At 63.1% G+C, this 26,454-nt stretch overlaps 5 protein-coding genes across 5 annotated transcripts; 3 read left to right on the forward strand and 2 right to left on the reverse strand.

Annotated features, from left to right (window-relative positions):
• The first annotated feature begins 1,621 nt into the window (after positions 1-1,621).
• On the forward strand, positions 1,622-8,381 carry MYO1A (myosin IA). Its single transcript, XM_034071529.1, has 28 exons — positions 1,622-1,744; positions 1,851-1,966; positions 2,105-2,199; positions 2,302-2,406; positions 2,489-2,535; positions 2,651-2,714; positions 2,790-2,888; positions 2,974-3,077; positions 3,152-3,299; positions 3,588-3,706; positions 3,780-3,866; positions 3,948-4,013; positions 4,093-4,197; positions 4,487-4,549; positions 4,651-4,851; positions 4,928-5,154; positions 5,231-5,431; positions 5,510-5,603; positions 5,712-5,861; positions 5,939-6,007; positions 6,197-6,283; positions 6,695-6,769; positions 6,854-6,988; positions 7,068-7,174; positions 7,249-7,381; positions 7,450-7,602; positions 7,671-7,798; positions 8,213-8,381. The coding sequence occupies exons 1-28, from the start codon at positions 1,622-1,624 to the stop codon at positions 8,334-8,336; spliced, it is 3,225 nt and encodes a 1,074-aa protein (XP_033927420.1). The 3' UTR covers positions 8,337-8,381.
• A 2,536-nt stretch (positions 8,382-10,917) lies between these two features.
• Positions 10,918-11,464, forward strand: TAC3 (tachykinin precursor 3). The gene is made up of 4 exons (XM_034071620.1): positions 10,918-11,001; positions 11,084-11,180; positions 11,253-11,282; positions 11,373-11,464. Exons 1-4 carry the CDS (start codon positions 10,918-10,920, stop codon positions 11,462-11,464), a joined length of 303 nt encoding a protein of 100 aa, XP_033927511.1.
• A 676-nt stretch (positions 11,465-12,140) lies between these two features.
• Positions 12,141-16,964, forward strand: ZBTB39 (zinc finger and BTB domain containing 39). Its single transcript, XM_034071451.1, has 2 exons — positions 12,141-12,203; positions 13,196-16,964. The coding sequence occupies exon 2, from the start codon at positions 13,303-13,305 to the stop codon at positions 15,421-15,423; it is 2,121 nt and encodes a 706-aa protein (XP_033927342.1). The 5' UTR covers positions 12,141-12,203; positions 13,196-13,302; the 3' UTR covers positions 15,424-16,964.
• Positions 16,965-20,519: 3,555 nt separating this feature from the next.
• GPR182 (G protein-coupled receptor 182) lies at positions 20,520-21,903 on the reverse strand. Its single transcript, XM_005139609.3, has one exon. The coding sequence runs from the start codon at positions 21,901-21,903 to the stop codon at positions 20,809-20,811; it is 1,095 nt and encodes a 364-aa protein (XP_005139666.2). The 3' UTR covers positions 20,520-20,808.
• A 2,548-nt stretch (positions 21,904-24,451) lies between these two features.
• On the reverse strand, positions 24,452-26,277 carry LOC101879950 (retinol dehydrogenase 16-like). Its single transcript, XM_005139611.3, has 4 exons — positions 25,857-26,277; positions 25,506-25,764; positions 24,874-25,037; positions 24,452-24,772 (listed from the first exon to the last, which is right to left on the reverse strand). The coding sequence occupies exons 1-4, from the start codon at positions 26,170-26,172 to the stop codon at positions 24,555-24,557; spliced, it is 957 nt and encodes a 318-aa protein (XP_005139668.3). The 5' UTR covers positions 26,173-26,277; the 3' UTR covers positions 24,452-24,554.
• Positions 26,278-26,454: the final 177 nt, after the last annotated feature.

Consider the following 26,454-nt stretch of genomic DNA (forward strand, 5'->3'; position numbering starts at 1 on the left):
TGTCCTAGCGGAGGCCGGGAGCCCCCCTTGCGCTCCCCCGGCTGAGGATGAGTGTGGATGTGCTTCCTCCCCTCCCCACCTTGCTCAAGTGGGGTGCTGGCACCTCCCTGTGCCATTGAAGCCTTTCACCAGTGTTATGTGGGGCCATCCCCATTGCTGTGCTCCCTCCTGGCTCCGGCAGAGTTGGAGCGGACACCCCATCTATGCAATGACAGCAGCCCTGTGAGCCCCCTTGCTGAGCAATAACCCTGCCCCTATGGCCCCATCGCAGGTTTACTCCCCTGGCCTTGCCTTGCTTTCCTTGCCTTCCCATGCTGCTGTGAGCACCTCTCTTGCTGCATCCCTCTGTGTGACTGATGACTGATTATATTTGTAATAAAGATGTATTTTCTAGCTTAGGAGCCTCTTTGTCCGGCCCACGGATGCTGATGGTGCCCTGGGGGCAGACGCCATGTCCCTGGCTGCTGTGTTCCCTATGGCAGCACTCGCCGTGGGTCTCACTGCTTCCCACAGCCCTGGGGAGGAAGCTCCATTGTTTGCTTTGTGCTGCCAGGGTTTTCCCTGCTTGTTCCTGCCTGGAGCTGCAGTGGGGCAGGGAGGGGAGTGTGGGGCAGGGAGGGGAGTGTGGGGCAGGGAGGGGAGTGTGGGGCAGGGAGGGGAGTGCGGCCACAGCCGCTCCGAGGGCCGGGGGCAGCTTCCGGCTCCTTGTGCCTCAGTTTCCCTGCCCTGAGGGAGGGCCCGTCCGTTCCCCCGCCCCTCGGGGCCGCACCGGGCGCTGGGCTGGGCTGGAGCCATCCAGAAGCTGCTGCTCTGCAAGCGGGAGGTGAGTCCTGGACCCTCCGCTCCGCAGCACCCAGACCCCTCCGTACCCCCCCCATGCACCCCATCCCCACAGCACCCAACCCAGGGCACCGGCACCCGGGGGCTGTTGGGGACCCAGCGCTATGGGGAGGTTGGGGTGAACCCTGGAGCTGGGGGGGGGTTCTTGGTCTGGTTCCCCCCTATGGGTGCTCGCTTTGGGGTCCCGCTCCCGGCAGCATGGGGGGAGGTTGGAGGGTCCGGTGGGTGCTGCCTTGTCCGGATGGAGCCATCTCCATCCTTCCCCACCTCTGCGCTCGTGAACTTTCCCCGGTCACCGGTGGTGCAGGGTTGGGTTTACAACCTGCACCCGGGCTGTAAACTGGGGGTGAAGGTCACCCCAGGAACTGGGACTGCTCCCTAAGAGCCACGTAAGGGATACGGGGGGGGAGCAGGATCTGATGGGTGCCGTTGGGTGCTGCAGGGCTGTCAGGGGGGGTCCTGGGCTCCCCTGGCCCTCAGCCTGGCCCTCCCCTCCGGCTTCCCCCTGCCAGGAAGGAGGGAGGAAGCAGAGCCTGGATTTGTCCCTGCCCCAAGAATAGGCTCCAGGTGTCCTCGTTTCCTGCCCGGGGCTCTGCTTCCCCCTCCCTGCTCCCCATCCCCATCCCGGGGCCTGAGCCCTGCGGTGCCCTCCGTGCGACGAGGTTGGGGGGGGCACCAGGGGCTGCTGAGGACCAAGGGGGGGGGGGGGTTTGGGACCGGGGCTGCATGTCCCTGCCTGCAGCGGCCGCCCCTGTCCGCAGCATCCCGGAGCCCCCCGGCCATGGAAGCCACGAAGCCGCTGCTGGACGCGGCAGCCATCGGGGACCTGGTGCTGCTGGACCCGCTCAGTGAGGATTCCCTGCTCCGCACCCTGCGGGAGCGCTTCCGACGAGGAGACATCTACGTGGGCACCGGGATGGGGCTGCGGGAGGCTGCGGGGGGGGAGCAGGGCTGGGAGCCGGGGGCCGGGTACCCCCCATGGCCGCACGCAGCATCCTGATTCCCTGCAGACGTACATCGGGAACGTGCTGATCTCGGTGAACCCCTACGAGCCCCTGCCCATCTACACCCCCGAGAAGGTGCAGGAGTACCACAACTGCAACTTCTTCGCGGTGAAGCCCCACATGTGAGCGGGGGGGACAACCTCGGTCTCCTTAGACCCTGCCTGAGGCTTTGGGGTCCTTGGGAGCGGACTCACAGCCCTACAACGGGGGCTTTTGGTGTCCCCTGCTCCAAACACCTTCTAACCCCTCCTCACCCGCAGCTATGCCATTGCCGATGATGCCTATCGCTCCTTGCGGGACCGCGACAGGGACCAGTGCATCCTCATCACTGGGGAGAGCGGGGCGGGCAAGACAGGTAGGGGCAGGGGTGCTGCTGAGTGCTCATAGGGGTGCTGCGGGAGGGGGGGGCACGGCCCCGGTACCCACGGCCCCAGTACCCACGGCCCCTCACTCACAGAGGCCAGCAAGCTGGTGATGTCCTACGTGGCAGCAGTGAGCAGCAAAGGGGAGGAGGTGGACAAGGTGAAGGAGCAGCTCCTGCAGTCCAACCCCGTGCTGGAGGGTAAGCATCCTGCACCCTGCATCCTGCATCCATCCCAGCCCCCCTGGACCGCTCTGTAACCCCACGTGTCCCCATCCTGCAGCCTTTGGGAATGCCAAGACCATCCGTAATGACAACTCTTCCCGCTTTGTGAGTGTCCGGGATGCTGGAGCCGTGTCCTGATGGGGCTGGAGGCGCAGCAGGGGATGAGGATGTGGTTGTGGGGAGCGGATCCCCTTCCCCTGACCCCAGCCCCATCCCGCAGGGCAAATACATGGATGTGGAGTTTGACTTCAAGGGGGAACCCCTGGGAGGGGTCATCAGTAACTGTGAGTAGCAACCCCCCATCCTGGGGGGGGGTCCCCATGCATCACACAGCCCATGACCCCTGCCCCTGCCCGCAGACCTGCTGGAGAAGTCCCGCATCGTGCGGCACGTCAGGGGCGAGAGGAACTTCCACATCTTCTACCAGCTCCTGGCCGGGGGCTCAGTGCAGCTGCTCCGTAGGTCCCAGCCCCATAGCCTGGGGTCCGAGGGGGATTCCATGGGGGGAGCTAGGGCTGAGCCGCCTCCTTGTCCCCACTGCAGAGCAGCTGAAGCTGCGCCAGGACTGCCAGCACTACCCCTACCTGCGAGGGGAGAGCTGCAGCCTGCCCGGTGTGGATGATGCAGCCGACTTCCGCGCCGTGCAGGTACCGCTGGCACCAGGAACCTCTGATCCTCCCCTTTAAAGCATCCCCCCCATCCTGCCCGTGTCTGTCCCCAGGATGCCATGAGGGTCATCGGCTTCTCGCCCACCGAGGTGATGGAGCTGCTGGAGGTGACAGCCGTGGTCCTCAAGCTGGGGAACGTGGAGCTGAGCAGCAGCTACCAGGCCAGCGGGATGGAGGCTTGCAGCATCGCGGAGCCACAGGGTAGGGATGGTGATGGGGCCGGTGTGGGGACCCCCCTGCTCCGCACCCCTCTCATGGCTGCATCCCCATGCACAGAGCTGCAATGGGGCCGGTGTGGGGACCCCCCCTGCTCCGCACCCCTCTCATGGCTGCATCCCCATGCACAGAGCTGCAATGGGGCCGGTGTGGGGACCCCCCCTGCTCCGCACCCCTCTCATTGCCGCATCCCCATGCACAGAGCTGCAATGGGGCCAGTGTGGGGACCCCCCCTGCTCCGCACCCCTCTCATTGCCGCATCCCCATGCACAGAGCTGCAGGAGATCTGTGAGCTCATCGGGCTGGATCCCGGTGTGCTGGAGCAGGCGCTGTGCTCCCGCACGGTGAAGGCAAGGGATGAGACGGTGCTCACCACGCTCAGCGTCCCCCAGGTCAGTGCCCCCCATTGCAGCACCAGCACCCCCAGGAGCAGCCGCAGGAACCCCCCCTTTGTCCTCTCCATAGGGATACTGTGGCCGGGATGCACTGGCCAAGAACATCTACAGCCGCCTCTTTGACTGGCTGGTGACCCGCATCAACACCAGCATCCAGGTGAGTGCCCAGGGGGACAGGCACCGGCTCCCCCATCCCGGATGGGGCTCTGGACCCCCCCAGCACCCGCTGTGTCCGCAGGTGAAGCCGGGCAAGCAGAGGAAGGTGATGGGTGTCCTGGATATCTATGGCTTTGAGATCTTCCAGGTGAGCGCAGGGTCTCCCCCGGCCCCATTCGGCAGCACTGTGGGTATGGGGCATGACCGAGCTGGACCCCCTTTCACAGGACAACGGCTTTGAGCAGTTCATCATCAACTACTGCAATGAGAAGCTGCAGCAGATCTTCATCCTGCTGACCCTGAAGGAGGAGCAGGAGGAATACGTCCGAGAGGTACCCCCAGCCCCCGCTGGCCGGGCAGGATGCGGCCCCTCTGCCTGTGCCAGAGGATGGCCCCATAGAGCCTCTGCCCCCCAGCGATGGGGAAGTGCCGGAGCCATCTCCGGTGCACGTTGTTCCCTCGTCCCGCTCCCTGCCGGGAGCACATTCAATAGCAGGAAGGCTGGGAGGGATTAGGGATCCCTGTCCCCGTGGCCGGACATCCGGTTCCTGCCCCACATCAGCTGGGGGGTGTCCGTGGGGCAGGCTCTGGGGGTCCATGCTCATCCCTGTCTGCTCCCAGGGTATCCAGTGGACCCCAGTGGAGTTCTTTGACAACAGCATCATCTGTGACTTGATAGAGAACGTGAGTTGCACCCAGCGGTGGGGTCCTGGCTCAGGGTCCTGGCTCAGGGTCCTGCTCCCCCCATCCCATTGCTGTGGGTGACACCATCCATCCCGGTGCAGAGCAAGAGCGGGATCCTGGCCATGCTGGATGAGGAGTGCCTGCGGCCCGGGGTGGTCAATGAGGACACCTTCCTCACCAAGCTGAACCTCCTCTTCGCCACCCACAAGCACTATGAGAGCAAGGAGAGCCAGAACGCGCGGCACGTCATGGACACCAGCCTGCAGCCACACTGCTTCCGCATCCATCACTATGCTGGCAAGGTCCTGGGATGAGCTGGGAACGGGCACAGAGGATGGATCCATCACTGCAGAGCACTGAACCCGCTCCCCATTGTAGGTCACCTACAACGTGATGGGCTTCATAGAGAAGAACAACGACCTCCTGTTCCGGGACCTCTCGCAGGCCATGTGGGCTGCCCGGCACCCGCTGCTGCGCTCCCTCTTCCCCGAGGGGGACCCCCAGAGAGCCTCCCTTAAGCTGCCCCCCACTGCAGGCTCCCAGTTCAAGGCCTCGGTGGCGATGCTCATGAAGAACCTCTACTCCAAGAACCCCAACTACATCAGGTACCAGTCCTATGGGGAGAGAGCCGAGGCTCCGGCACCAGCAGGGACCTCCTCCTCCCATCGCTGCCCTCCGCAGGTGCATCAAACCCAATGAGAGCAAAGCAGCGATGCTGTTCACGCCGGAGCTGGTGCTGGCGCAGGTCCGGTACCTGGGGCTGATGGAGAACGTGCGGGTGCGGCGCGCGGGCTATGCCTTCCGGCAGCTCTATGGCTCCTTCCTGGAGCGATACAAGATGCTCAGCTCCCGGACCTGGCCCCGCTGGACCGGTACTGACAGGTAATGGGGATGGATGAGAGCGAACGGTGACCCCCTCATCCCTGATGCTCTGAGCAGCATCGTGTGCCTCCGGTGCAGGGCAGGGGCTGAGGCTCTGCTGCAGGAGCTGATGCTCCCCCCCGAGGAGCTGGCGTTCGGCCACACCAAGATCTTCATCCGCTCCCCACACACCGTGAGTCTGGGGGGGCTATGGGGGCTCTGCTATGGGGCAGGTGGGTGCAGCCCCATGGGTCCCATTGTGGTGCTGGGGGGCCCTGCTCAGTGCCTTGCTTGTCCCCAGCTCTTTGACCTGGAGCGGCGGCGCCAGGAGCGCGTGGTCCAGCTCGCTACCCTCATCCAGAAGATGATCCGGGGCTGGCGCTGCCGGACCCAGTACCGACTGATGCGCAAGAGCCAGATCATCCTGTCTGCCTGGTTCCGGGGCCACACGGTGAGCATGGAGCTGGGGGGGGCTGGTCCTTGACCCCCAATAGGACCCTCGGGCTCACCCCACATCTCCCACCACAGCAAAAGAACAAGTACAAGCAGATGAAGAGGTCAGCGCTGATGATCCAGGCTTACGTGAGGGGCTGGAAGGTGAGGGATGAGCCCCCCAGCACCACCAGGTCCCCCAGTGCAGGCAGGGGGTGGGAAGCACCATGCAGCCCATGGTGGGACCAGCCTCATCTCCTCTCCCTGTCCTCCATCCTGCTCCCTCCTCCTCTCTCGCTCCCTATGTGTGTTGGTGTCCCTGCTCCCTGGGCCCCCCGGGTTCTCCCCCCACAGTCTCGCCGGCTCCTGCGGGAGCTGAAGCTGCAGCAGCATCGTCACACAGCCACCACCATCATTGCTGCTTACTGGAGAGGGTACCAGGTAACATGCCTGTCTGCCTGTCTGCCTGTCTGCCTGTCTGCCTGCCTGTCTGTCTGCCTGTCTGTCTGCCTGTCTGCCTGTCTGCCTGTCTGCCTGCCTGCCTGTCTGCCTGTCTGTCTGTCTGTCTGCTTGTCTGTCTGCCTGCCTGCCTGCCTGTCTGCCTGTCTGTCTGCCTGTCTGTCTGCCTGCCTGTCTGCCTGTCTGTCTGCCTGTCTGCCTGTCTGTCTGCCTGTCTGCCTGTCTGTCTGCCTGTCTGTCTGTCTGCCTGTCTGCCTGCCTGTCTGTCTGTCTGTCTGCACCCCCTGTTCTCTCCACTGGGGACCGAATGGGGATGGAGGGGAGGGATACCCACATCCCATAGGGGTTGCCATGGTGACACCCATGTCCCCATCACTGACGGTGTCTCTGCAGGTCCGCAGGGCTTACAGGAGGTATTTCCGTGCTGAGGCCAGCAGCCGCTTGGCCAACTTCATCTATCGGCGGCTGGTGAGTGGGGCCTGGGGCATGGACCCCCCTGCTCCTACCATGGGGCTGCACCAGGGACCCTCCCAACCCCTTTATACCCCATAGGTTCAGAAGTTCCTGATGGGGCTCAGCAGGAACCTGCCACCACTGGCGGTGATGGACCAGACCTGGCCCCCGGCACCATACCAGTTCCTGGCCAGTGCCAACCAGGAGCTGAGGAGCATCTTCTACCGGTGGAAGGTGGGAGATGGGGACATGGAGGGGGCTCCTTTGGGGACCCCATGTCATTGCCGTCCTCATTCACCCCCTGCCTCGGTAGTGCAAGAAGTACCGGGAGGAGCTGACCCCACAGCGCAAGGCTCTGCTGCAGACCAAGCTCTGTGCCAGTGAGCTCTTCAAGGACAAGAAGATGCTGTACCCCAAAAGGTGCTGGGATGGGGGCACTGGCAGGGTGAGGGGTGATGGGGCAGCCCCGTGCTCACGGCCTCTGCCCCCCCCAGCCTGCAGCAGCCCTTCCATGGCAAGTACCTGGACCTGACACAGAACCCCAAGTACCAGAAGCTCCACACTGTGGCCAAGGACAAGCTGGTGATGTCTGATACCGTGAGGAAGGTGAACAGAGCCAACGGCAAGGTGAGACCTCATCCCTATGGCACCGGGAGGGAGCACGGGACCACACTGACCCCATCCGGTACCCACAGGCAGTCCCGCGCCTGTTGCTGCTCACCACCGAGCACCTCATCCTGGCTGACACCAAAGCCGCCCAACCCAAGACTGTGCTGAGCCTGGGTGACATCCGCGGCGTCTCCGTCACCCGCTTCTCCGATGGCTTCTTGGTGCTGCACCTCAAAGAGGTACCCAGGGAATGGGGCATCCCTTGGGGGGTCCCTGGCACAACTGAACCCCCTTTGCCCCCCCCCAGACCTCCACAGGGGCAGCCAAAGGTGACTTCTTGCTTGTGAGTGACCATGTCATTGAGCTCATCACCCGACTGCACCAGACCCTCATGGACACCACGGCCCAGGCCCTGGCCCTGCACATCACCGACCAGTATGGACGGGGGGGGGGGGCCTAAAGAGGGGGCGTGGCGTTGAGGGGCGGGGCTAAAGGGGGTGTGGCAGGGCAGTGGCCAGGGTGGGGCATCAGCAGGATGGTCCTGATTGGCTGCAGCCCTTGAGTGGTGGGTTAAATGAAGGCTGCTGATTGGGCAGGGGTTGGGGTGGGGTTGGGAGTGGCCCCCCCTTCATCCTATTCCCCCCTCCTCAGCATCTTCCCCATCCATTTATGATCCCATCCGTTTCCATATGATGGATACAGGATACAGGAGCATTTCCTTGTGATCCCATCCTTTTATGACTCCCCATCCTTTTATGACCCCCCATCCCTTTATGATCCACCCCATTCCTTTATGATCCCCCCATCCCTTTATGATCCCCCCATCCCTTTATGATCCCTCCCCTCCAGGTTCTCCACCCGCTTCCAGAAGGGCGACATGGCCATCACCGTGGTGGAGTCAGCCAAGGCAGGCACCAACGGCCCCGTCTGTAAGAAGCGGGGCAGCAACAGGATGGAGGTGCTGGTCCACTGATGGGGACCCCCCCATCCCCTGTTTGTCCTCCTCTGCACCCAGGAGATGCTGCACCCCCATTAAAGGGATGCTGTGGTGTCAGTGTCGCAGTGTCCCCCCCATCACAGGCACAGCAGGGCCCCCCGCAGTGGAGTAGATGGGGGGGGGTTGTTCAGAGCAGAGGATGGAGCCCCCCCTTGGCCCCCCGCCTCCCCCACTGCCTGATTGCAGCCGCTCTCGGCTGGGCAGTGATTGGAAAGGCCCCAAATTGCAGCACTTTCCCCATTAAGTGGCAGCATCTCACTCTGCCGCAGAGGCAATTTCGGGCTGGCCGCAGGTACCTGGCACGTGAGGTCCTCACCTCTCCATCCCCATCTCCCCCCCCCCATGCTCAGCATCCCCAGCCCTGCTGCAGGACCCCCCCTTTGTGTCCATGCAGGGGGTCCCCACTGCTGCAGTTGGGGAGCAGAGCGGAGCTGCTGCTGCCCCCCAAGTCCTGCTGCCCCCCGGAGCAGGGTCCCCACATAGCAGCCACCCCCCCCCCCGCATTCCTGGTGCTCTCAGAGGGTTGTTATCCCCATCCCCACACATTCCCTTCGGGAGCTGCCACGTCCCCATCACGTCAGCAGCAGCACCAGCTCCCGGTGGGCCCTGGAGCATCACTGCAGTGTCGTGCATGGGGATGGGGGGGACACACAGACATGAGTGTGACAGCACATGCTGGGGCACGAGGAGGGGCACGTGCTTGTGTGCGGGGGGGGGACTGACGGCAGGGATGAGCCCTGGCTCCAAGGGCTTCCCCCTCCTCTTCCCATCACCATGGCCCAACACTGGGACCCTCCTGCTTGTGATGGAGGGGGCTGACAGCCATAAAGAAAGCCGGGGGCACAGCGGCTGCCTCGCGCTTGGCACCGCTCGAGTAGGTGTTACTCATTAATTAGACCAGCTCTGGCCTCTTTAATTAACATCCCCAGCACTGCAGATGCTGCCCTGGCCTGGGCTGCGCTGCCACGTGAGCCACCGCAGCTGGGCCACTGGCCCACGGCAATGCCTCTTGCTGGGGCTGGTGGTGGCACATTCACTTGTTGGCCTGGGTTCCCCTTCCCTCTGCTTCCCCCCAGATCTCTGGAATAGGGATGATGAAGGCAGGGCAGGGATGGAAGGGATACAGGATAGAGGATACAGGAGTGGGATGCAGGGGGGTCAGGATGTGTAACCAAGATGGGGCTCCCACTCTGGAACACAGATGATGAAGGCAGGGCAGGGATGGAAGGGATACAGGATAGAGGATACAGGAGTGGGATGCAGGGGGGTCAGGATGTGTAACCAAGATGGGGCTCCCACTCTGGAACAGGGATGATGAAGGCAGGGCAGGGATGGAGGGGATAGAGGATACAGGAGCAGGATGCAGGGGGTCAGGATGTGCAATCAATATGGGGCTCCCCGGAGGCTGAATCACCCCTCAGTGGGGCACTGAGGGGTCCAGGGCTCTGTGTGTTACCGGAGCCCCGGGTACCCCATCCCCTCCGTGCACACCCCACACGTGCTGGCAGCCACCTCATGCTCCTGCGGCACAAGGAGGGGCCGGGGGCTGCGTGGGTCCAGTGCCGGCTCCTGCCGTGCCACAGCGTGACTCCGTGCGGGCACCCGGTGCTGCCGGTGACACCGTGTGGGCGAGGAGCCGCAGGCTGGGGGTGCCACCCCCCTCCCGGCCCCCATTGGCAGCGCTCCTCTCGCCCACCCGTGACGTGCCATGGGCAGAGCCCCCTATTTATCCCCGCAGCGAACCCCGGTCCTTCACCTCCCGGCAGCCGCAAGCACCGAGGGCTGCTCGGCCCCTGCTCCGCACCCGAGGGCTCAGCAGGTCTGTGCCCTGCGGCACCCGGCCCCGGGGGTCCCCGAGGGTCCTGGGGGGCTGCTGCGCCCCCATCCTCACCCAGCTGGGAGAGGGTGGAAGGGAGGAGGAGGATGGTGGTGAAGGCACCGGGGAGGAGAGACGGGGTGAAGATGCTGCTTGAATTCGGCTTGGGGAGGGCTGGGTTGGCAAGGATGCGTGTGCCAATGTGTGCAACTGTGTGCCAATGTGTGCAACTGTGTGCCAATGTGTGTATCAACGTGTGTGCCAATGTGTGTATGCCAATGTATGTGCCAGTGTGTGCAATTGTGTGCCAATGTGTGTGCCAACGTGTATGTGCCAATGTATGTGCCAGTGTGTGCAATTGTGTGCCAATGTGTGTATCAACGTGTGTGCCAATGTGTGTGCCAATGTGTGTGTCAATGTGTGTGCCAATGTGTGTGCCAATGTGTGTGCCAACGTGTGCCAGGGGACACGCGTGTGTGCACTCACCCAGGTGAACGCAGGACGAGCCCGAGTTGGTGTGTGTGATCCCTGCACGTGTGTGATGGGTCCGGCTGCTCGGGAGTGCCCGAAGGGGGCGGGTACGGGACCCCCCGTGTCCCCCTCTGATGCACCCCCATAAGGTGCTCCCCCCCCGAAGAGGCAGCCCCTGCAGAGGACGCGGTTCCCCCCCCTCATTCCCAGCGCTTATCCCGGTCCCGGACCCGCAGCGGGGGCTCCGCCGCCCCCAGCCCCCCCCGGACCATGAGGACCCGTCCGGTGCTGACGGTGCTGCTCGTCCTGGCGCTGCCGCTCGCCCTGTCCCGCCGCCCCCCGGGCCCCGCACAGGTAGCGCCGTCGGGGGGACCCCCCTTCCCCCACTCCCGTTCCCCCCCGTTCCCTCCCCGCTCACCCGCTTCGCCTCCCGCAGGGGATGCCCGACCCGCAGCCGGTGCCCCGGAGAGCGCTCGGCAGCCCCGGGCCCGTCTATGCCGCCCTCCTGCAGGTGCTGCGGGAGGAGGACGCCGGTGAGCACCGGGGGGGGGGTTCGGTCCCTCCTGTCCTTCCCGGCCGCTCTCACCCGCTCCGGTCTCTTGCAGGTCCCCCCGCGGCCGCCGCTCTGCAGAAGCGTAAGTCCCGGCCGGTGCCGGTACCGGGTCCGGTGCCGGTGGCAGCTCCGCATCCGGGCCCCGCCGCGCTCACGGCGGCTCTCTCCGCAGGGGACATGCACGACTTCTTCGTGGGGCTCATGGGGAAGCGGGCGGCGGAGCCGGCGGGGGGGGACAGCGGCGGACGGGGCTCCCCGGTGTGACCGTGGGACCGGCCCTGGGGGGGGGGGGGGGATGGACGGGGCCGTGCCCTTTATCCCGGTGCGGGCACCGGCACCGGTCGCGCCGCCGCTCGCGGAGCCGTCGGGGCCGCGCACGAGCACAGCCGGTGAACGGAGCCCACGAACAAACACCCGTGACCGTGCGGGGCCGTCTCTGAGTCTTGGATGCGCCGAGCTGGGACCCACGGGGATGGGGGGGGGAATGAACGAACCCATGGGGATGGGGGGGGGGAATGAACGAACCGACGGGGATGGGGGGGGGAATGAACGAACCCACGGGGATGGGGGGGGGAATGAACGGACCCAGGGGGATGGGGGGGGGGAATGAACGAACCGACGGGGATGGAGGGGGGGGGATGAACGAACCGACGGGGATGGAGGGGGGGGGATGAACGAACCGACGGGGATGGGGGGGGGGGATGAACGAACCCACGGGGATGGGGGGGGGAATGAACGAACCGACGGGGATGGGGGGGGGGAATGAACGGACCCACGGGGATGGGGGGGGGGGAATGAACCCACGGGGATGGGGGGGGGGCAGGACCCGACCCCGACCCCCGGTAACCGGCCCACCCCCCCCCCCGCGCAGCGTCCTCCGCCCCACATGGGGGCGCTGTGTCCCCCCCGCACGCAGGGCGGACGGAAGCGGCTCCGGCGGCGGCCCCGGGGCGGGTCGGCGCCTTTGTGTGAGCCGAGCCGGGATGTGCGGGGCAGCGGCCGGGTAAGGACCCCGCGATGCCCCCGCCCCCCCCCCGGGCCTCCGTTACCCCCCCCCCGGGCCTCCCGTTACCCCCCCCCCTCCGGGGCCCTTCTGCCCCCCCCCCCCCCCCCATCCTCGTGGGTCTCCGCATCCCGGGGTCCCCCGTTCCCCCCTCCCCGGTTCCCTCCGCGTCGCTCCCGTTCTCCCGGTGTTATCCGGACCCCCCCGCGGGCAATGGAGCTTCCCCGTCCGCTCCCGGCCCCCCCCCCCCCCGGTTCCCGTCTCCGTCCCGGGGATCCCCCTGCGGAGCCTTCCTCGCCCATCCTCATCCTCCGGTGCCTCCATCACTCGTGCTCCGGGTGCTCGGTCCGGCCTCGCCTCCCCTTGGCCTCCTCCTGAGCGCAGGATAAAGCCCAGACCCCAAAGCCTCACCTGGGGTCACAGGGAGGGAAGGGTGCGGGGCTGGGGATGGAGCTCCCTGGTGCTGGGTCCCCGTGTGCCCCGAGCCGCGCTCCGAGGGCGATGGGGACAAAGCTGAAGGAGGAGCTCAGGTTGGGGCTGCCTTTGCCATGGGACGGGCAGCTGGGAATGCTGCACAGGCTGCACTGGGAGAGGGACCACACAGCAGGGGACGATTCCCACCTGGAATCCTGCTCTGTGTGTACGGGAGTGATGTGGGGCAAAGGGGCTGCAGGTGAAGCCAAGCAGCGAGCAGAGCCTGACTGTGTTACCCTGCCTCAGACAGGGGGTATGGATGTAACAGGCACCACTTGGGGCTGGGGTGTCCATGCCCCGGTACAAGTGGGAACCTGAGGCTCTTGCTGACACAGCCAGTGCTGGTTTGCTTTGTCCCTTTGCTGCCAGAGCTGCCTTTTGAGGTCCCACGATGGGTTCTGGTCCATGTCCCTCTGAGGAGCCCCCTGCTGCTTCCGTTGCTCATGGGGAAGGTGGGAGATGGGAGGGGTGACTGCAGTGATGTTCTATGGTACCATTCAGTGTCTCCCTCTCTCCAGAGCCCCTTGCCCTGCCACTCTCTGGATGCCAAACGCCTCCTGCTCCCGCAGCTGCTGAATGCGTGAAGAAGAAGCTGACCCAGGAGCAGGACTCTCAAGCAGCTAAGATGGGCATGAGGATCAAGCTGCACAGCACCAACCACCCCAACAACCTGCTGAAGGAGCTCAACAAGTGCAGGCTCTCCGAGACCATGTGTGACGTTACCATCCTGGTGGGCAGCCGCTCCTTTGCCGCACACAAGGCTGTGCTGGCCTGTGCTGCAGGTTACTTCCAGAACCTCTTCCTGAACACGGGGCTGGATGCTGCCAGGACCTACGTGGTGGACTTCATCACCCCGGCCAACTTCGAGAAGATCCTCAGCTTCGTGTACACCTCCGAGCTCTTCACGGACCTCATCAACGTGGGGGTCATCTACGAGGTGGCCGAGAGGCTGGGCATGGAGGACCTGCTGAGGGCTTGTCACTCCACCTTCCCCGACCTGGAGAGCTCAGCCATCCCCAAGCAGCCCTCGCTGTCCATGAGCGAGGGGCGGTCGGGGCCTCTGAGCAGCACATCCTCGGAGCAGAGCCATTCCCTGGGTGACATCCGCAGCACTGGGGAGCACTTTGGTCCAGAGAGGAATTACATCTTGCATGGGGAAGCAGCCGGTGGCTACAAGGAGGATGAGAGGACCACAGTGAGTGAGAGCAGCCAGACCCTTCCCTTACTGCACCCGCAGCCGCCCCCCAAGACGGAGCAGGAACCGGAGCAAGGGCAGTTTGCTCTCGCCCCCAGCATGGTGACCCAGCCCGTGGGCATCGTCGCTCAGAGCACCGCAGGCTCCTGCCAGCAGTACAAGGTCCAGAGCAATGGTGACTACAGCAAGGGCAGCTTCTTCACTGCTGATCCCTCCCTGGACGTCTCCACGGGGAGCAACTCGTGTCCCAGCAACAGCGAGCACTGCAAGGAGCCAGGCTTCGGGCACATGGACGAGCTGCAGCTGGAGGACCTGGCCGAGGACGAGCTGCACTTCGAGGATGCCAGCGAAGAGCTGGCGCCGTCGGAAGAGGTCATCGAGCTGAGCGACGACAGCGACGAGGAGCTGGCGTTCGAGAGCGACAGCAGGGACAGCAAGGCCATGCCCTGCCAGGTGTGCAAGAAGGTGCTGGAGCCCAACATCCAGCTCATCCGCCAGCACGCCCGGGACCACGTCGACCTCCTCACCGGCAACTGCAAGGTGTGCGAGACCCACTTCAAGGACCGGAACTCCAGGGTCACCCACGTCCTGTCTCACATTGGCATCTTCCTCTTCTCCTGCGACATGTGCGAGGCCAAGTTCTTCACCCAGTGGCAGCTGAGCCTGCACCGACGGGAGGGGGTGTTTGACAACAACGTGGTCGTGCACCCCAGTGACCCCCTGCCCACCAAGGGCTCCATGTTCGGCGCCGGAGCGGAGCTCTCCTGTGCCGCATGCGGGAAGCCTCTGGCCAAGGATTTCCACTCCGTCCGCAACCACATCCTGGAGCACGTGCACCTGAAGAGCCAAACGTGTGGTGTGTGTGACCAGCGGCACCTCAGCCTCTGCAGCCTCCTGTGGCACGGCCTGGCCCACGTCGGCGTCTCCGTGTTCTCCTGCTCCGTGTGCGCCAGCAGCTTCGTGGACCGGCAGCTGCTGGAGAAGCACTTGGCCGTGCACCAGAGCGCGGAGGAGGCTCTGCTGCGGTGCCGCTTCTGCGGCCAGAGCTTCAAGCTGGAGGCCGCCTACCGCTACCACGTCAGCCAGCACAAGTGTGGCAGCAGCCCCGACCTGCGCCCGGCCTTCGGTGAGCGCCTGCAGCACCAGGGTCTGCCCAAGAGGAAGGTGCCGGAGGAGTTCCTGAGCGAGGAGCTGGCGCTGCCCAACCAGCCGGGCAACAGCAAGTACAGCTGCAAGGTGTGCGGGAAGAGGTTCGCCCACACCAGCGAGTTCAACTACCACCGGCGCATCCACACCGGGGAGAAGCCCTATCAGTGCAAAGTGTGCCACAAGTTCTTCCGCGGGCGCTCCACCATCAAGTGCCACCTGCGGACGCACTCGGGGGCCCTCATGTACCGCTGCACGGTGTGCGGGCACTACAGCTCCACGCTCAACCTGATGAGCAAGCACATCGGGGTGCACAAGGGCAGCCTGCCGCCGGACTTCACCATCGAACAGACTTTCATGTACATCATCCATTCCAAAGAGGCGGAGAAGAGCTCCGAGAGCTGATGGGGGCAGCGGGGCCGGCGCCGGAGCCGCGCAGGAACTGGCACCGTCTGTGTCGTGGTCAGGAGATGGAAACCTCCTTTTCCCCCTGTTTTGTTGGTTTTGGGCCTTCGTAGCGAGTGGTGGCGTTGTCCGAGTGAGCAGCATCCCTGCTCCGAGCAGTGCGTCGTGGTTACTTACCTCTGGTCCCGTAGAGGCCCTCGAGTCCTGTGTTTTAGCGTTTACTCACTAGGTTTTGGAGTCTAGATGCTTTCCTTTGGGAGCCCTGTAGCCCTCTTGGCCTGGCTTCAGCCTCCAGTCGAGCTCGTCCACAAACCGATGCTGCTAAGACTTTTCACACCTTGACCTCAGTAAGAGAGGGACAGAGCCCGAGCAGGATGGTGCTGGACTGCAAGGGGAGGAGAAGGAAGCGGAATCAGACCCGTGCTGGGCATCAATGGGGTCCTGCTGCTATGGCGAGGAGACGAGCAGAGGCCACATCACAGCATCCCCGAGGTCCCCAGTGTGAGGGGTTCCTGGTGGGAAGCCCCCGGGATGGTGCCTGTGGCATCCTCCAGGACACCCCATCCCTGGAGGAGGAGCTGCAGGGGTGACCCTGGGTGGAAGGAAGGAGGCAGCAGCAGCAGAGGGAGCAGGTTGGGGCTGTGGGATCAGGTGTGATGGCAAAGAACCATGGAATGCTTCGGGTTGGAAGGGACCTCAAGGCTCCTGCAGCTCCAGCCTGGCCTTGAGCCCTGCCAGGGATGGGGCAGCCCCAGCTCCTCTGGTCATCACATTCCAAGTGCTTCCTCCTTGTCTCCAGCCTGGACTTGGTCCCCTCTGACCCCCGACCCACAGACGGTGCTGATGCCCCTCATGTCCCAGTGCTGGCAGCTCCAGGGAGCAGCAGCACAGATCCCATCGGACAAGGCTGGGATGAAGCTGTTGCCTTAACCCGCGGGCAGGTACCTGTGAGGCTGCTGCGGATCCTGGACGTGTCCCATCCTCCTGCTCCATCCGTGGGCAGAGCAGCTCCAGGAGCAGCAGCACTGACGTGAGCCTGAGCTGGCTCCTTCCACCAGGAAGGGCTGGGGCTGCCTCTTCCCTGTGTTATCCTGCTGTGCAGAGCTGGGGGAACCAGGATTTCCCATGCCTGCCCTTCGGTAACTACCTCACAAACAGGAAGCACTTGGGGCTTTCAAGCCACAGCAGAAGTGGCTCCTGTGCTCCTGCTGTTCCAAACGAAACTGCTGATTGCAGACCCTGGAAGCTCATCCCCCCTATTCCCCTTGGAAGGGACCAGGAATGGCACAGCCTGGATGTGTGGTTAGAGCCTGGAATTCACACCCCCCCCCCTCAGCTTCACCTCATTGCCTCAGTTTCCTCATCTGTAAAATGAGGATGGTGACACTTGTGGTCCTGACCTACCTCCAGGGAGTGTGGTGGAGGATGCTCCTACCTGCACCAGGGAGCAAGGGATGATGCTTGTCCTTGGGAAGCAGCAGCCTCCATCCATCCCATCCTTCCCATCCTTCCCATCCATCCCATCCATCCCATCCTTCCCATCCATCCCATCCTTCCCATCCTTCCCATCCATCCCATCCTTCCCATCCATCCCATCCATCCCATCCTTCCCATCCTTCCCATCCATCCCATCCATCCCATCCTTCCCATCCATCCCATCCATCCCATCCTTCCCATCCATCCCATCCATCCCATCCATCCCATCCTTCCCATCCATCCCATCCATCCCATCCTTCCCATCCTTCCCATCCATCCCATCCATCCCATCCTTCCCATCCATCCCATCCTTCCCATCCTTCCCATCCATCCCATCCATCCCATCCTTCCCATCCTTCCCATCCTTCCCATCCTTCCCTCCCTTCCCTCTCCTGGACCGGTTCTACTTGGGTTGTTTTCCTTTCTGGTGCAGCCTTCCCCATGGAAAACAAACTCCCCTTTAGCCCCATCCCAGCCTGTGCAACAAGCTCTGGAGCAATCCAAGCAGTGGGAAGCAGGAGGCTGTGCAGCTCCTGGGCATTGCAGGGCACATCCCATGGGAGGTGGTCAAGAACCAGTTGGAAGGTGCTGGTTTAGGGCTGGATTTATCCTGCCCCCAGGGCCTGTGTCCGGACGGGAGGCACTGAAGCTGTTGCCAAACCCAGAGCTTTGGTTGCCAAAGGCTGGTCTCGTGGTGTCTGCATGGGCTGAGGAGGCATCTGTAGCTCTGTGGTGTGCAGATGGGGGGTCTGAAGGTGTTCTGGGGCCATGGGGGCTCTAGGAAGGGGTAGGAGCCAACGTGGGCTCCTCAGGTGTCTCTCCTTGTCCTGGCCCGACAGGAATGGATGTGCCCTGCTCTGCTCTGAAGGATGTGAGGGGGGGACCACGAGGCTTGGGGAGAGCCTTAAAGCCTGGAGCCCTCTGAGCACATCCCGGGAGCTGGGATGAGCTCTGGGATGGGGGAAGGCGTCTCCTGGAGCTGACAAAGCTGTGAAGCAAAAGCCTTTTGTGCACATAAACCAAATAGAAGCTTTGAGACTGAACCCGTCCGGGGCAAGGCAAGCCTGGCTCTGCAGCAGGGACAGGGATGCAGGGGCTGGGTTTGGGGGGGGGGACACAGGGAGAGCGCTCGGATCCCTTCCTGTCCCAGAAGGAACCATTCCCATGTGGAACATCCCAGGTTTCAGTGAGTCCCATCCAGGGAAGGGAGTGAATGTGGACTGGGAGCTCCTGCGGGATGACACTTACCTACCTCGCCTGGGATGCTTCGGGATCCTCAGGCTCCAAGAGGGAACTGCAGAGGGCACCCAGGAGACCCCAACACAAACCCCCCCAAGGCTTCGAGAGGGGTTTTCCTCTGGTTTCTCCCCCACAATCCCGTTGGATTCTCCCCTTTCCCGACGGATCCAGGTCTCTTCCTGCAGCCGACGAAGGAGAAGTGGAGCTGCTGTCTAACCTCTGTGAGTTGTAGGTACTGACCTCCTGTATTTAAGTGTTTCCTATCTATTTGCTGTAAAGTTTTGTACATTTTGTAAGCCCCCACAGTAGATGTCCACAAGGGTTCCGCATCCAGCTCTTTTCTACTCCCACCGAGGGCTCAGCACAAAGTGTGGTCTTTATTTAGAATAATAAAATGGAAAACGTTGCTCTCGTGCCTGGCTCCTTTCAGGCAGCTCCAGGGAGGTCTCAGTGCATCCTGGTATCCTGCTCCCGGCATTCCCATGCCTGGGGCCTCAGCAGGTTGGAAGCTGAAGCCTCCTTACACCCATGGAGGAACCGCTCTGGGTTTGGGTTCCTGGCCATGAGGATGCTCAGGGGCTGGAGCAGCTCCCATAGGAGCCAGGCTGGGAACACTGGGGCTGGAGCAGAGGAGCTGTGTGGGGAGCTCAGAGCAGCTTCCAGTGGCTGGAGGGGGTACAAGGATGCTGGAGAGGGACCTGCAGCAGGGACTGGAGCGATGGGACAAGGGGTGATGGGTTCAGACTGGAACAGGGGGAGCTCAGCTTGGAGATAAGGAAGCTCTTCCCTGTGAGGGTGCTGGGACACTGGGATGGGTTGAATGGAGCAGGTTTGGATGCTCCATTCAGGTTGGATGGGGCTTGGACAAGCTGCTCTGGTGGAAGATGTCCCTGTCCATGGGTCTGTGATTCCTGGTGGGAGCCATGGATGAGCTGGAGCAGGAGTACCCTAAAGGAGCCCATGGCAGGATAACCTTAAGGGGTGGTGGAAGCTTCGATGGGATACTGAGCTAAAGGACTTGCTGGGCTCCAAGCCTGGTCCCTGTGTAGGGCTTTAGGAGGGTTTGTTTGAGGCCAGCCTGGCCCTGGGGTCTGTGAGGTACATGAGCAGAGGGGATTTCTTATCAAAAGAAGAAGGTTTATTAGGTCAAACACCAGATTTTACAGGTTTAAACTGGAACAGGATGTCCTGGTTACATCACACAGCAAGTGCCTGGTTACTTCCATTGGGATTGGCATTAGCAGAAGGGAGGATCAGGATCAGAGCTGGGGACCTTGTGCGAAGCTGCTTCCCATTCACTGGTGTTGGGGCTTTGCTTGTGCCCAGGTGATGGGGATGAAGGAGCTGGGACCAGTCCCCAGGGCAGGCTGGGAAACTGGGGGTAAGGAACATGAGGAAGAGGAGCAGCGCGAGTTGCTTCCCTGAGCTGGACACTGGGATGTGAGCAGGGCCTGGGGTGATGGGTTTAAACTGGAGCAGGTTGGAGATGAGGAGGAAGCTCTTCCCTGTGAGGCTGCTGAGGCTCTGGAATGGGTTGGATGGAGAAGTGAATGCTCCATCCCTGGCAGTGCTCAAGGGATGGGGCTTGGAGCAACCTGGTCTAACATGAGGCATCCCTGCCCATGGTGGGGATTGGAAGTGGATGGACGACCTTCAGCTCCTTCCCAACCCCAACCATTCCCTGCTTCCACATCAGAGGGATGCAGCCATCCCTAGGAGATGGGTCTGGCTTCTGCTCAGCCCAGCAGGCAGCAGAGCCTGGGGCAGGCAGGGTTTATGCTGTCAACAGCAGAGCTGCACTGATGATAACGGAGCATCCTCCTTCACCCCTGGCCATGGGCTTCCCCCCAGATCCCGGGATATCCTGCTCCCCCCACATCCTGTCCCGGGATCTGCTTACGCTCTGCTCTCTCTGGAGCAGCTCAAGGACTTCGGGAGATTTATGGACCTGCTCCTTCACCTTCGAGGGCCTGACCCTTTGCGCGTGACGCGGAGCCTGGACAATGAGGAACTTTCTCCGGATGCTCCAGTTTATGACACGGCCAAACCCACATTCCGGCCCTCAGGAATTCTGTGCTCCCATGGGAACAGGCTTGGAGCAGGAGGAGCCGCTGGAGCCTGGTGAGATGCTTCAGAACACAACCAGTGCCTTAAACGTGCCCAGGTTGGATGCAGGACACGGAGTGGGAGCCCCTGCTCAAACCCAGCTTCACCCATCACTGCTTTACTGCCCTCGATCCCAAATCCTGCCCCTCAGGGTCGCGCTGCCTTCATCTCTGTACAATCAGGCTTTGAGGCCTCTGCTGGGCATTCCAAAGGGATGGATTCCTTCTGTCCTGCTGGGCAGAAGGGGCAGCATCCAGGGCTTGCGTGTGGGGAATGGTTGGGCTTGACCTAAAGGTCTTTCCAACCCAGCTGATGGTTCTATGGTTATGATTCTATGAGTCCGTGATTAGGATTCCATGATTCCATGACTATGACTCTGATCCCATGACAGGCAGGGGCTGCAGCAAGATGTCTGCATCCCCCAGCCCACCTTTGGTACCCAGCCCTGCCCCATAGCACAGGAGGTGACCAGCCCAGAAGTGTTGAGGAGCAAGGAGTCTCCTCACCACCAATGGAGACCCAACGTCCTCGGCCTCGGTGCTGGGCAGGAGGACCCGATCCCCGTTAGTTGGGGGGTCCGTTGTCCTTGGCGATGACGATGGAGTGCTGTGTGCTGGAGGAGGAGCTGCCTGCTCCCTTCTGGCTGCCTGGCTCCTTCGGGATGTACCTGACGACGGCCGAGACGAGGTTACTGCGGAAGCTCTTGCTGAGGAAGTTATAGAGAATGGGGTTGACCACACAATGGAGCAGCGTGAAGCAGTCGATGATGTCGTAGAAGAAGTAGAGGAGATGGGCGAAGGTGCAGTGCAGGACCAGGTGGCTGCCGTCGAGGGTGAGCAGCGTGAGCATGACGTGGAAGGGCAGCCAGCTGATGAGGAAGACGAGGATGTAGGCGTAGATGAGCAGGCAGTGCCTCCTGCTCTCCGGCTTGGTGCGCCTGATGAACCTGGCTGTCAGCACATTGAAGATGGTGATGATGGGGAAGGGGATGAGGAAGCCGATGGTGGTGGTGGCCAAGCTGAGCGCCAGAGCCCACTCGTCGTAGGTCTCGAAGGGGGCCATGAAGATGCAGATGGGCTCCCCGGTGTTAACCAGCTGCATGTGAGTGACCTCCAGCACCGGGATCACTGCTGCCAAGAGCCAGGAGCAGGCGCAGATGATGCGGCGTGCGCGGTGCTGGTGCTTGCGCCAGAAGAGGGAGGAGCTGGTGAGGGACACGTAGCGGTCCACGCTCAGGCAGGTGAGGAGGAAGATGCTGGCGTACATGTTGGCAAAGTAGAAGTAGTGAGTGAAGCGGCAGAGGAAGCTGCCCCAGAGCCAGGTGTAATCCAGCATCACCTCCAGCATCCAGATGGGCAGCGACAGCAGCACTCCCAGGTCAGCGATGGCCATGTTGAGGATGTAGAGGTTGACCAGGCTCCTGTTGCTCCGGGTCTGCCAGTTGACCCAGATGACCAGGAGGTTCTCCACCAGGCCCACCACGAAGATGATGAGGTAGAGGATGAAGAGGATCACCCGCTTGACGTTCTCATCCAGGCTGAACTCGCAGAAGCTGTAGGTGTAGTTGAGGAGGTGGAACAGCTCCGACCAGTTGTGGTAATCCCTGTACTCGTTCAGGAGCGTGTGGGGCTCAGTGGGGGCAGTGGTCACCTCGGCCATCCTGGGAGCTGCAAGGCAAGGGGAAGCTCAGCACCAGCTGTGATGGGGACAGTGGAGCAGAGGGGTGAGGGATGGTGGCAGCACCCACAGCCCTGAGGCTCTGCAGCATCAATCACTGCAGGAGCAGAGCTCACAGCCCAGGGGAGCAGCTCCTCACTGAGCTCTGCTGTGTGGATGCTCCTATTGGGATCCACTGGGACTTCCAAGTGGGTGACAAACCCATAAACTGAAGGGGAATGCAACGGACCCAGCATCCTTTAACTGCCTCAAGCTGCATCCATGCAGCAAAGACACCGCAGACCCCATCCAGCCTCACCGACCCAACCCTTCCCTGGGAAAGCAGGAGCACGCCGAGCTTGGAAGCAGGAATCCCCCACTCCTCATCCCCCCCTCCATCACCCCCCCAAGCCCCAGACCACAGAGATGGGCTCCGGCTCCCCCCGTTCCCATTGCTCCTCACCTTGCGCAGGTCCTGGCAGCGGTGCCGGCGCAGTCGGATGCTGCTGGATGCGGATGCGGCTCCGGGATCCGCTCTGCTCCGCTGCTCGGGAGCCTCTGGGGCAGCGGAGCCGCGGAGCGGAGCTCGGGGTGGGCTTTTTGGCTGCTTCCCAGCAGGAAACGACCGTCGTGGTCCGACATCCTGCGCAGCTCAGCACCCGTGACACTTGACTCCATTCCCAGCGCCGCTTGATCTCACTGCTGGGAACGGTGGCCATGGGGCAGCTGCAGGTGCCTGGGGATGGAGCCCCGACAGCTCCCACCCATCACCGCTCCGCGCCCAGGGGATCGATCCTGCCCTGGGCCCGCTGGGGACAGGACGGGAAGCGCATCCCTTGGGATGGAGCCGGCTCCTCCCGCAGCTCGGGAGTCCCAAGGGTGGTTAAGGCATCAGGGTCCCTCATGCTCCAGCGGTGCTGGGGCGAACCCAAGGTTCCTATGGGGGGGAAAGGGCTGGAAGCAGATGCCAATGGCCACAGGAGCCCGTGCGCTGAGTGCGGAGCAGTGATTGATGGCTGCCTGCTGGCTGCCCTGGCACGGGAAGGGAGGGGGCTTGAGCCGTGCCCGGGGCTGGGGACGGGGCCGATAGCCCCGAGGGCTGCACGGATTCAGCTGCGCTCGGGTGAACAATGGCAGGAAACGTGGCGAGGTTTGTGCTCGGCAAGCGGCTCGGAAGGAAGCACCAGGGCACTGATAACGCCGGGGCCCAGGGCAGCAGCGCCGAGCGCTGAGCCGCAGGCAGGTACCGGCCCCGGGCTGCAGGCAGGAGCTCCGTGCTCACCCGGAGCGCTCTGGCTCCATGGGGAGCGGTTTGGCTCAATAAGGAGGGTTTTGGCTCAATAAGGAGAGTTTTGGCTCATTGGGGAGAGTTTCAGCTCAATAGGGAGTATTTTGGCTCAACAGGGAGCGTTTTGGCTCAATAGGGAGCGTTTAAGGTCATTGGGGACTGCAGGAGAGGCCTCTATAAGCCCTGCAGGGTGCTCAGGGAAGCTTTCTTGCCTGGCTATTGCAGCTTGCACAAGGGCTCTGTGTGTTAGCACCCGGAGGGGTGGCTTGGTCTCACATGGGCTCAGCATGTATGGGAGTGAGGGTGTTGCTGACCCTGCTCCAGCCTCAGGGCTGATCACTGCTCAGCCCTTAAGGATGGGCATGGAGGATGCAGGAGGCACCGTGGGCAGCAGGAGGGCCCCGAGGGTGAGCAGGGGCTGGAGCAGCTCCCATAGGAGCCAGGCTGGGAACACTGGGGCTGGAGCAGAGGAGCTGCATGGGGAGCTCAGAGCAGCTTCCAGTGGCTGGAGGGGGTACAAGGATGCTGGAGAGGGACCTGCAGCAGGGACTGGAGCGATGGGACAAGGGGTGATGGGTTCAGACTGGAACAGAGGGAGCTCAGCTTGGAGATAAGGAAGCTCTTCCCTGTGAGGGTGCTGGGACACTGGGATGGGTTGAATGGAGCAGGTTTGGATGCTCCATCCCTGGCAGTGCTCAAGGCTGGGTTGGAGCATCCTGCTCCAGAGGAAGGTGTCCGTACCCATGGACCTGGATGAGCTTTAAGCTCCTTTCCAACCCAAACCATTCCATGGCCTTGCACCTGGCCAGGGAGCACCCATCACCCCAAGAGCTGATGCCCCATGGGGCAAGGAGGAGACTTTGCCCTGGTCTCCATGCTCAAGGCTTTCTCACACCCATCCCTCATTGCACAACCCTCCCTCTGTTGTCCAAGCTGCAGGTGACCCTGTTGGTGTTGCACAAGCTCCTGCCCTGGCTCTGCATGGGAAAGGGTGTAACTGGGTGCCACATGTGGGGGGGAATGTGGGGCAGAGGCAGCTGGCACGTGGGCACATGCCTGCTGCAGGCACAGGGGAGCAGTGGGAGCTGCTGCCTGCAGGGTAATGGTTGGATGTGATGGGCTTAAGGGGCTTTCCATGATGACACAAGCTGGACCCTGCTGGGGATAACGGCCAGAGCCCATTGGCAGCACTGGTGCTGCTGGAGGACGATCAGGGACACAGCCTCATGTGTCCCCATCCACAACCGAAACCCAACCCGGACCCAAGAGCAGGAATCTCCTTTATTCATCTGGTTCCCATTGAACCCGGAGCCCAGGCCCGAGCTGGTGCTGCCGGATCCCTCCTTGCCTTGACCACATCCCTGCCTCAGGCTCTGCGGGCAGGCGGGGGCTGGTGCTTGGCAAACACCCAGTCGGTGAGGGCGGATGGTGCATAGCTGAGGGGGATGTAGAGCAGTTTGGCATCCCAGCCTGCAGCATAGCGGGTGCGTGGGTAGCGGCTGGTCAGCGCGTGCTCCATGCAGTCCGTCACCAGAGACAGGTTAGGGCTGCACAGGTTCTTCATGTTCCTGAAGGATTCCAGGACTGTGGAAGCAGGAGGGCAGGCTCAGCGCCTCCAGCAATGGGATCATGGCACTGATGGGAACACTCTCTCGAGCATCCCTTCAGTTTCAGTGGGTACTCACAGTGCTTCAAGTAACCCTCCCCATAATCCGCTTTGATGTCCTCCGGGAGCTTCTCCCAGATGGCCATAAAATGCTTCTGGATGTTCTCGGCGTTGGTGATGTTTGTCTGGAAGTATCCAGGCTCTATCACACTCACCTTCACCCCGAAGCTGCGCATGTCCAGCCTGCAAGGGACCAAGCCCCATGGCAGCATCCGCTGCTCGTGCCAGGGATCCCAAGCGGAGCCTGAGCATCCCTATGGACCCAGCACGAGGCTGGATGGACCGGAGCCAAAGCAAACGCCGTTGCCAGCGCCCCGGATGTGGGATGGGGGCAACGTCCGCGGTGTGGGGCTCAGTGCCAGGGCAGGCAGCACCGGCTGGTGCAGCCACAGCCTCCTACACTGCAGGAATGAAACCAAAGTGCTGCCAAGTCCTTTTGCTTTCCCTTACTTGGGGCTGTCTCTGCGTGTGCTTGGCTGATGGCAGAGGCAGGGAAAGGGGAGAGATCCCTGCCATGGGCCCCAAGCCCTGTAGCTATGGTGCAGCCTGACCTGGCTGCACCAGGACGGGGTTTGGCAGACGGGTGCCGTCCCAAAGAGCCCATAGAGGTGAATGGGGACACCAGGGCAGTGTCCTGGGTGCTGGGCTTACCGGAGGCTGTCGGAGAAGGCCTCGACCCCGAACTTGGAGATGCAGTATCCCCCACCGAAGAAGGACACACGGCCCATGACACTGGACACATTGACCACACGTCCCTGCGCCCTCCGCACCAGGGGCAGGACACTCAGCGTCACCTCGATGAGGCCGATCAGGTTGACATTGATCACCTTGAGGAAGTCATCCTTGCTCAGCCACTCGTTGGGGGCGGCGGGGACGGCGACACCCGCGTTGTTCACCAGCCCCCAGAGCCCTGCGGAAGGAGGGATGGGGTGAGCCGGGTCCTGCCCCACATCCCCATAACCCCAGTGCAGGACCGGCCGCCTCTGCTGCTGCCCATCCTACCTCGGTCACCCACTCGCTCCTTGACCCACGCGGCGGCCGCAGCGATGCTGGGGCTGGAGGTGACGTCCAGGATCAGTGTCTGCAGGCGCTGGGATGCAGCCGCCCGCAGCCGCTCGGCCCCGTCGGGGCTCTGGCACGCAGCGAGCACCGGCAGCCCCAGCGCATCCAAGCGCAGCGCCAGGCGCTGCCCGAAGCCGCTATCACAGCCCGTGATGAGCACGAACCGCTCGGGCAGCCCCGGGACCGTCTGACGCTCCCGGTACCAGCGGCGCAGCAGGAGCAGCGCGGCCAGCGCGGCCAGCGCGTACACCCACATCCCGCACCGGCAGCACCGACCCCGCTGGGCCCGCACCGGTCACACCGGGTGCTTAAAGCGCCGGTTCTCCGCCCCGTTCCGCCCCGTTCCGCCCCAACCCTGCGGGCTCCGCTCCGCTCCGTGCGGCCGTCGGGGTAATCGTTAACCCGGAGCGGGGCAGCCCCGGGGGCAACCGCCCCCCCCCCCCCCCCCCCCCCGCGCTGCGGCCCCGGGACCTCCCCCAGGACCCGTCCGGATCCATCCGGACCCCCCCGAGCATCCCCGGACCCTCCGGTTCCTCCC

This window comes from Melopsittacus undulatus, chromosome 21 (assembly GCF_012275295.1).
Source record: "Melopsittacus undulatus isolate bMelUnd1 chromosome 21, bMelUnd1.mat.Z, whole genome shotgun sequence".
Classification (NCBI taxonomy): Eukaryota; Metazoa; Chordata; class Aves; order Psittaciformes; family Psittaculidae; genus Melopsittacus; species Melopsittacus undulatus.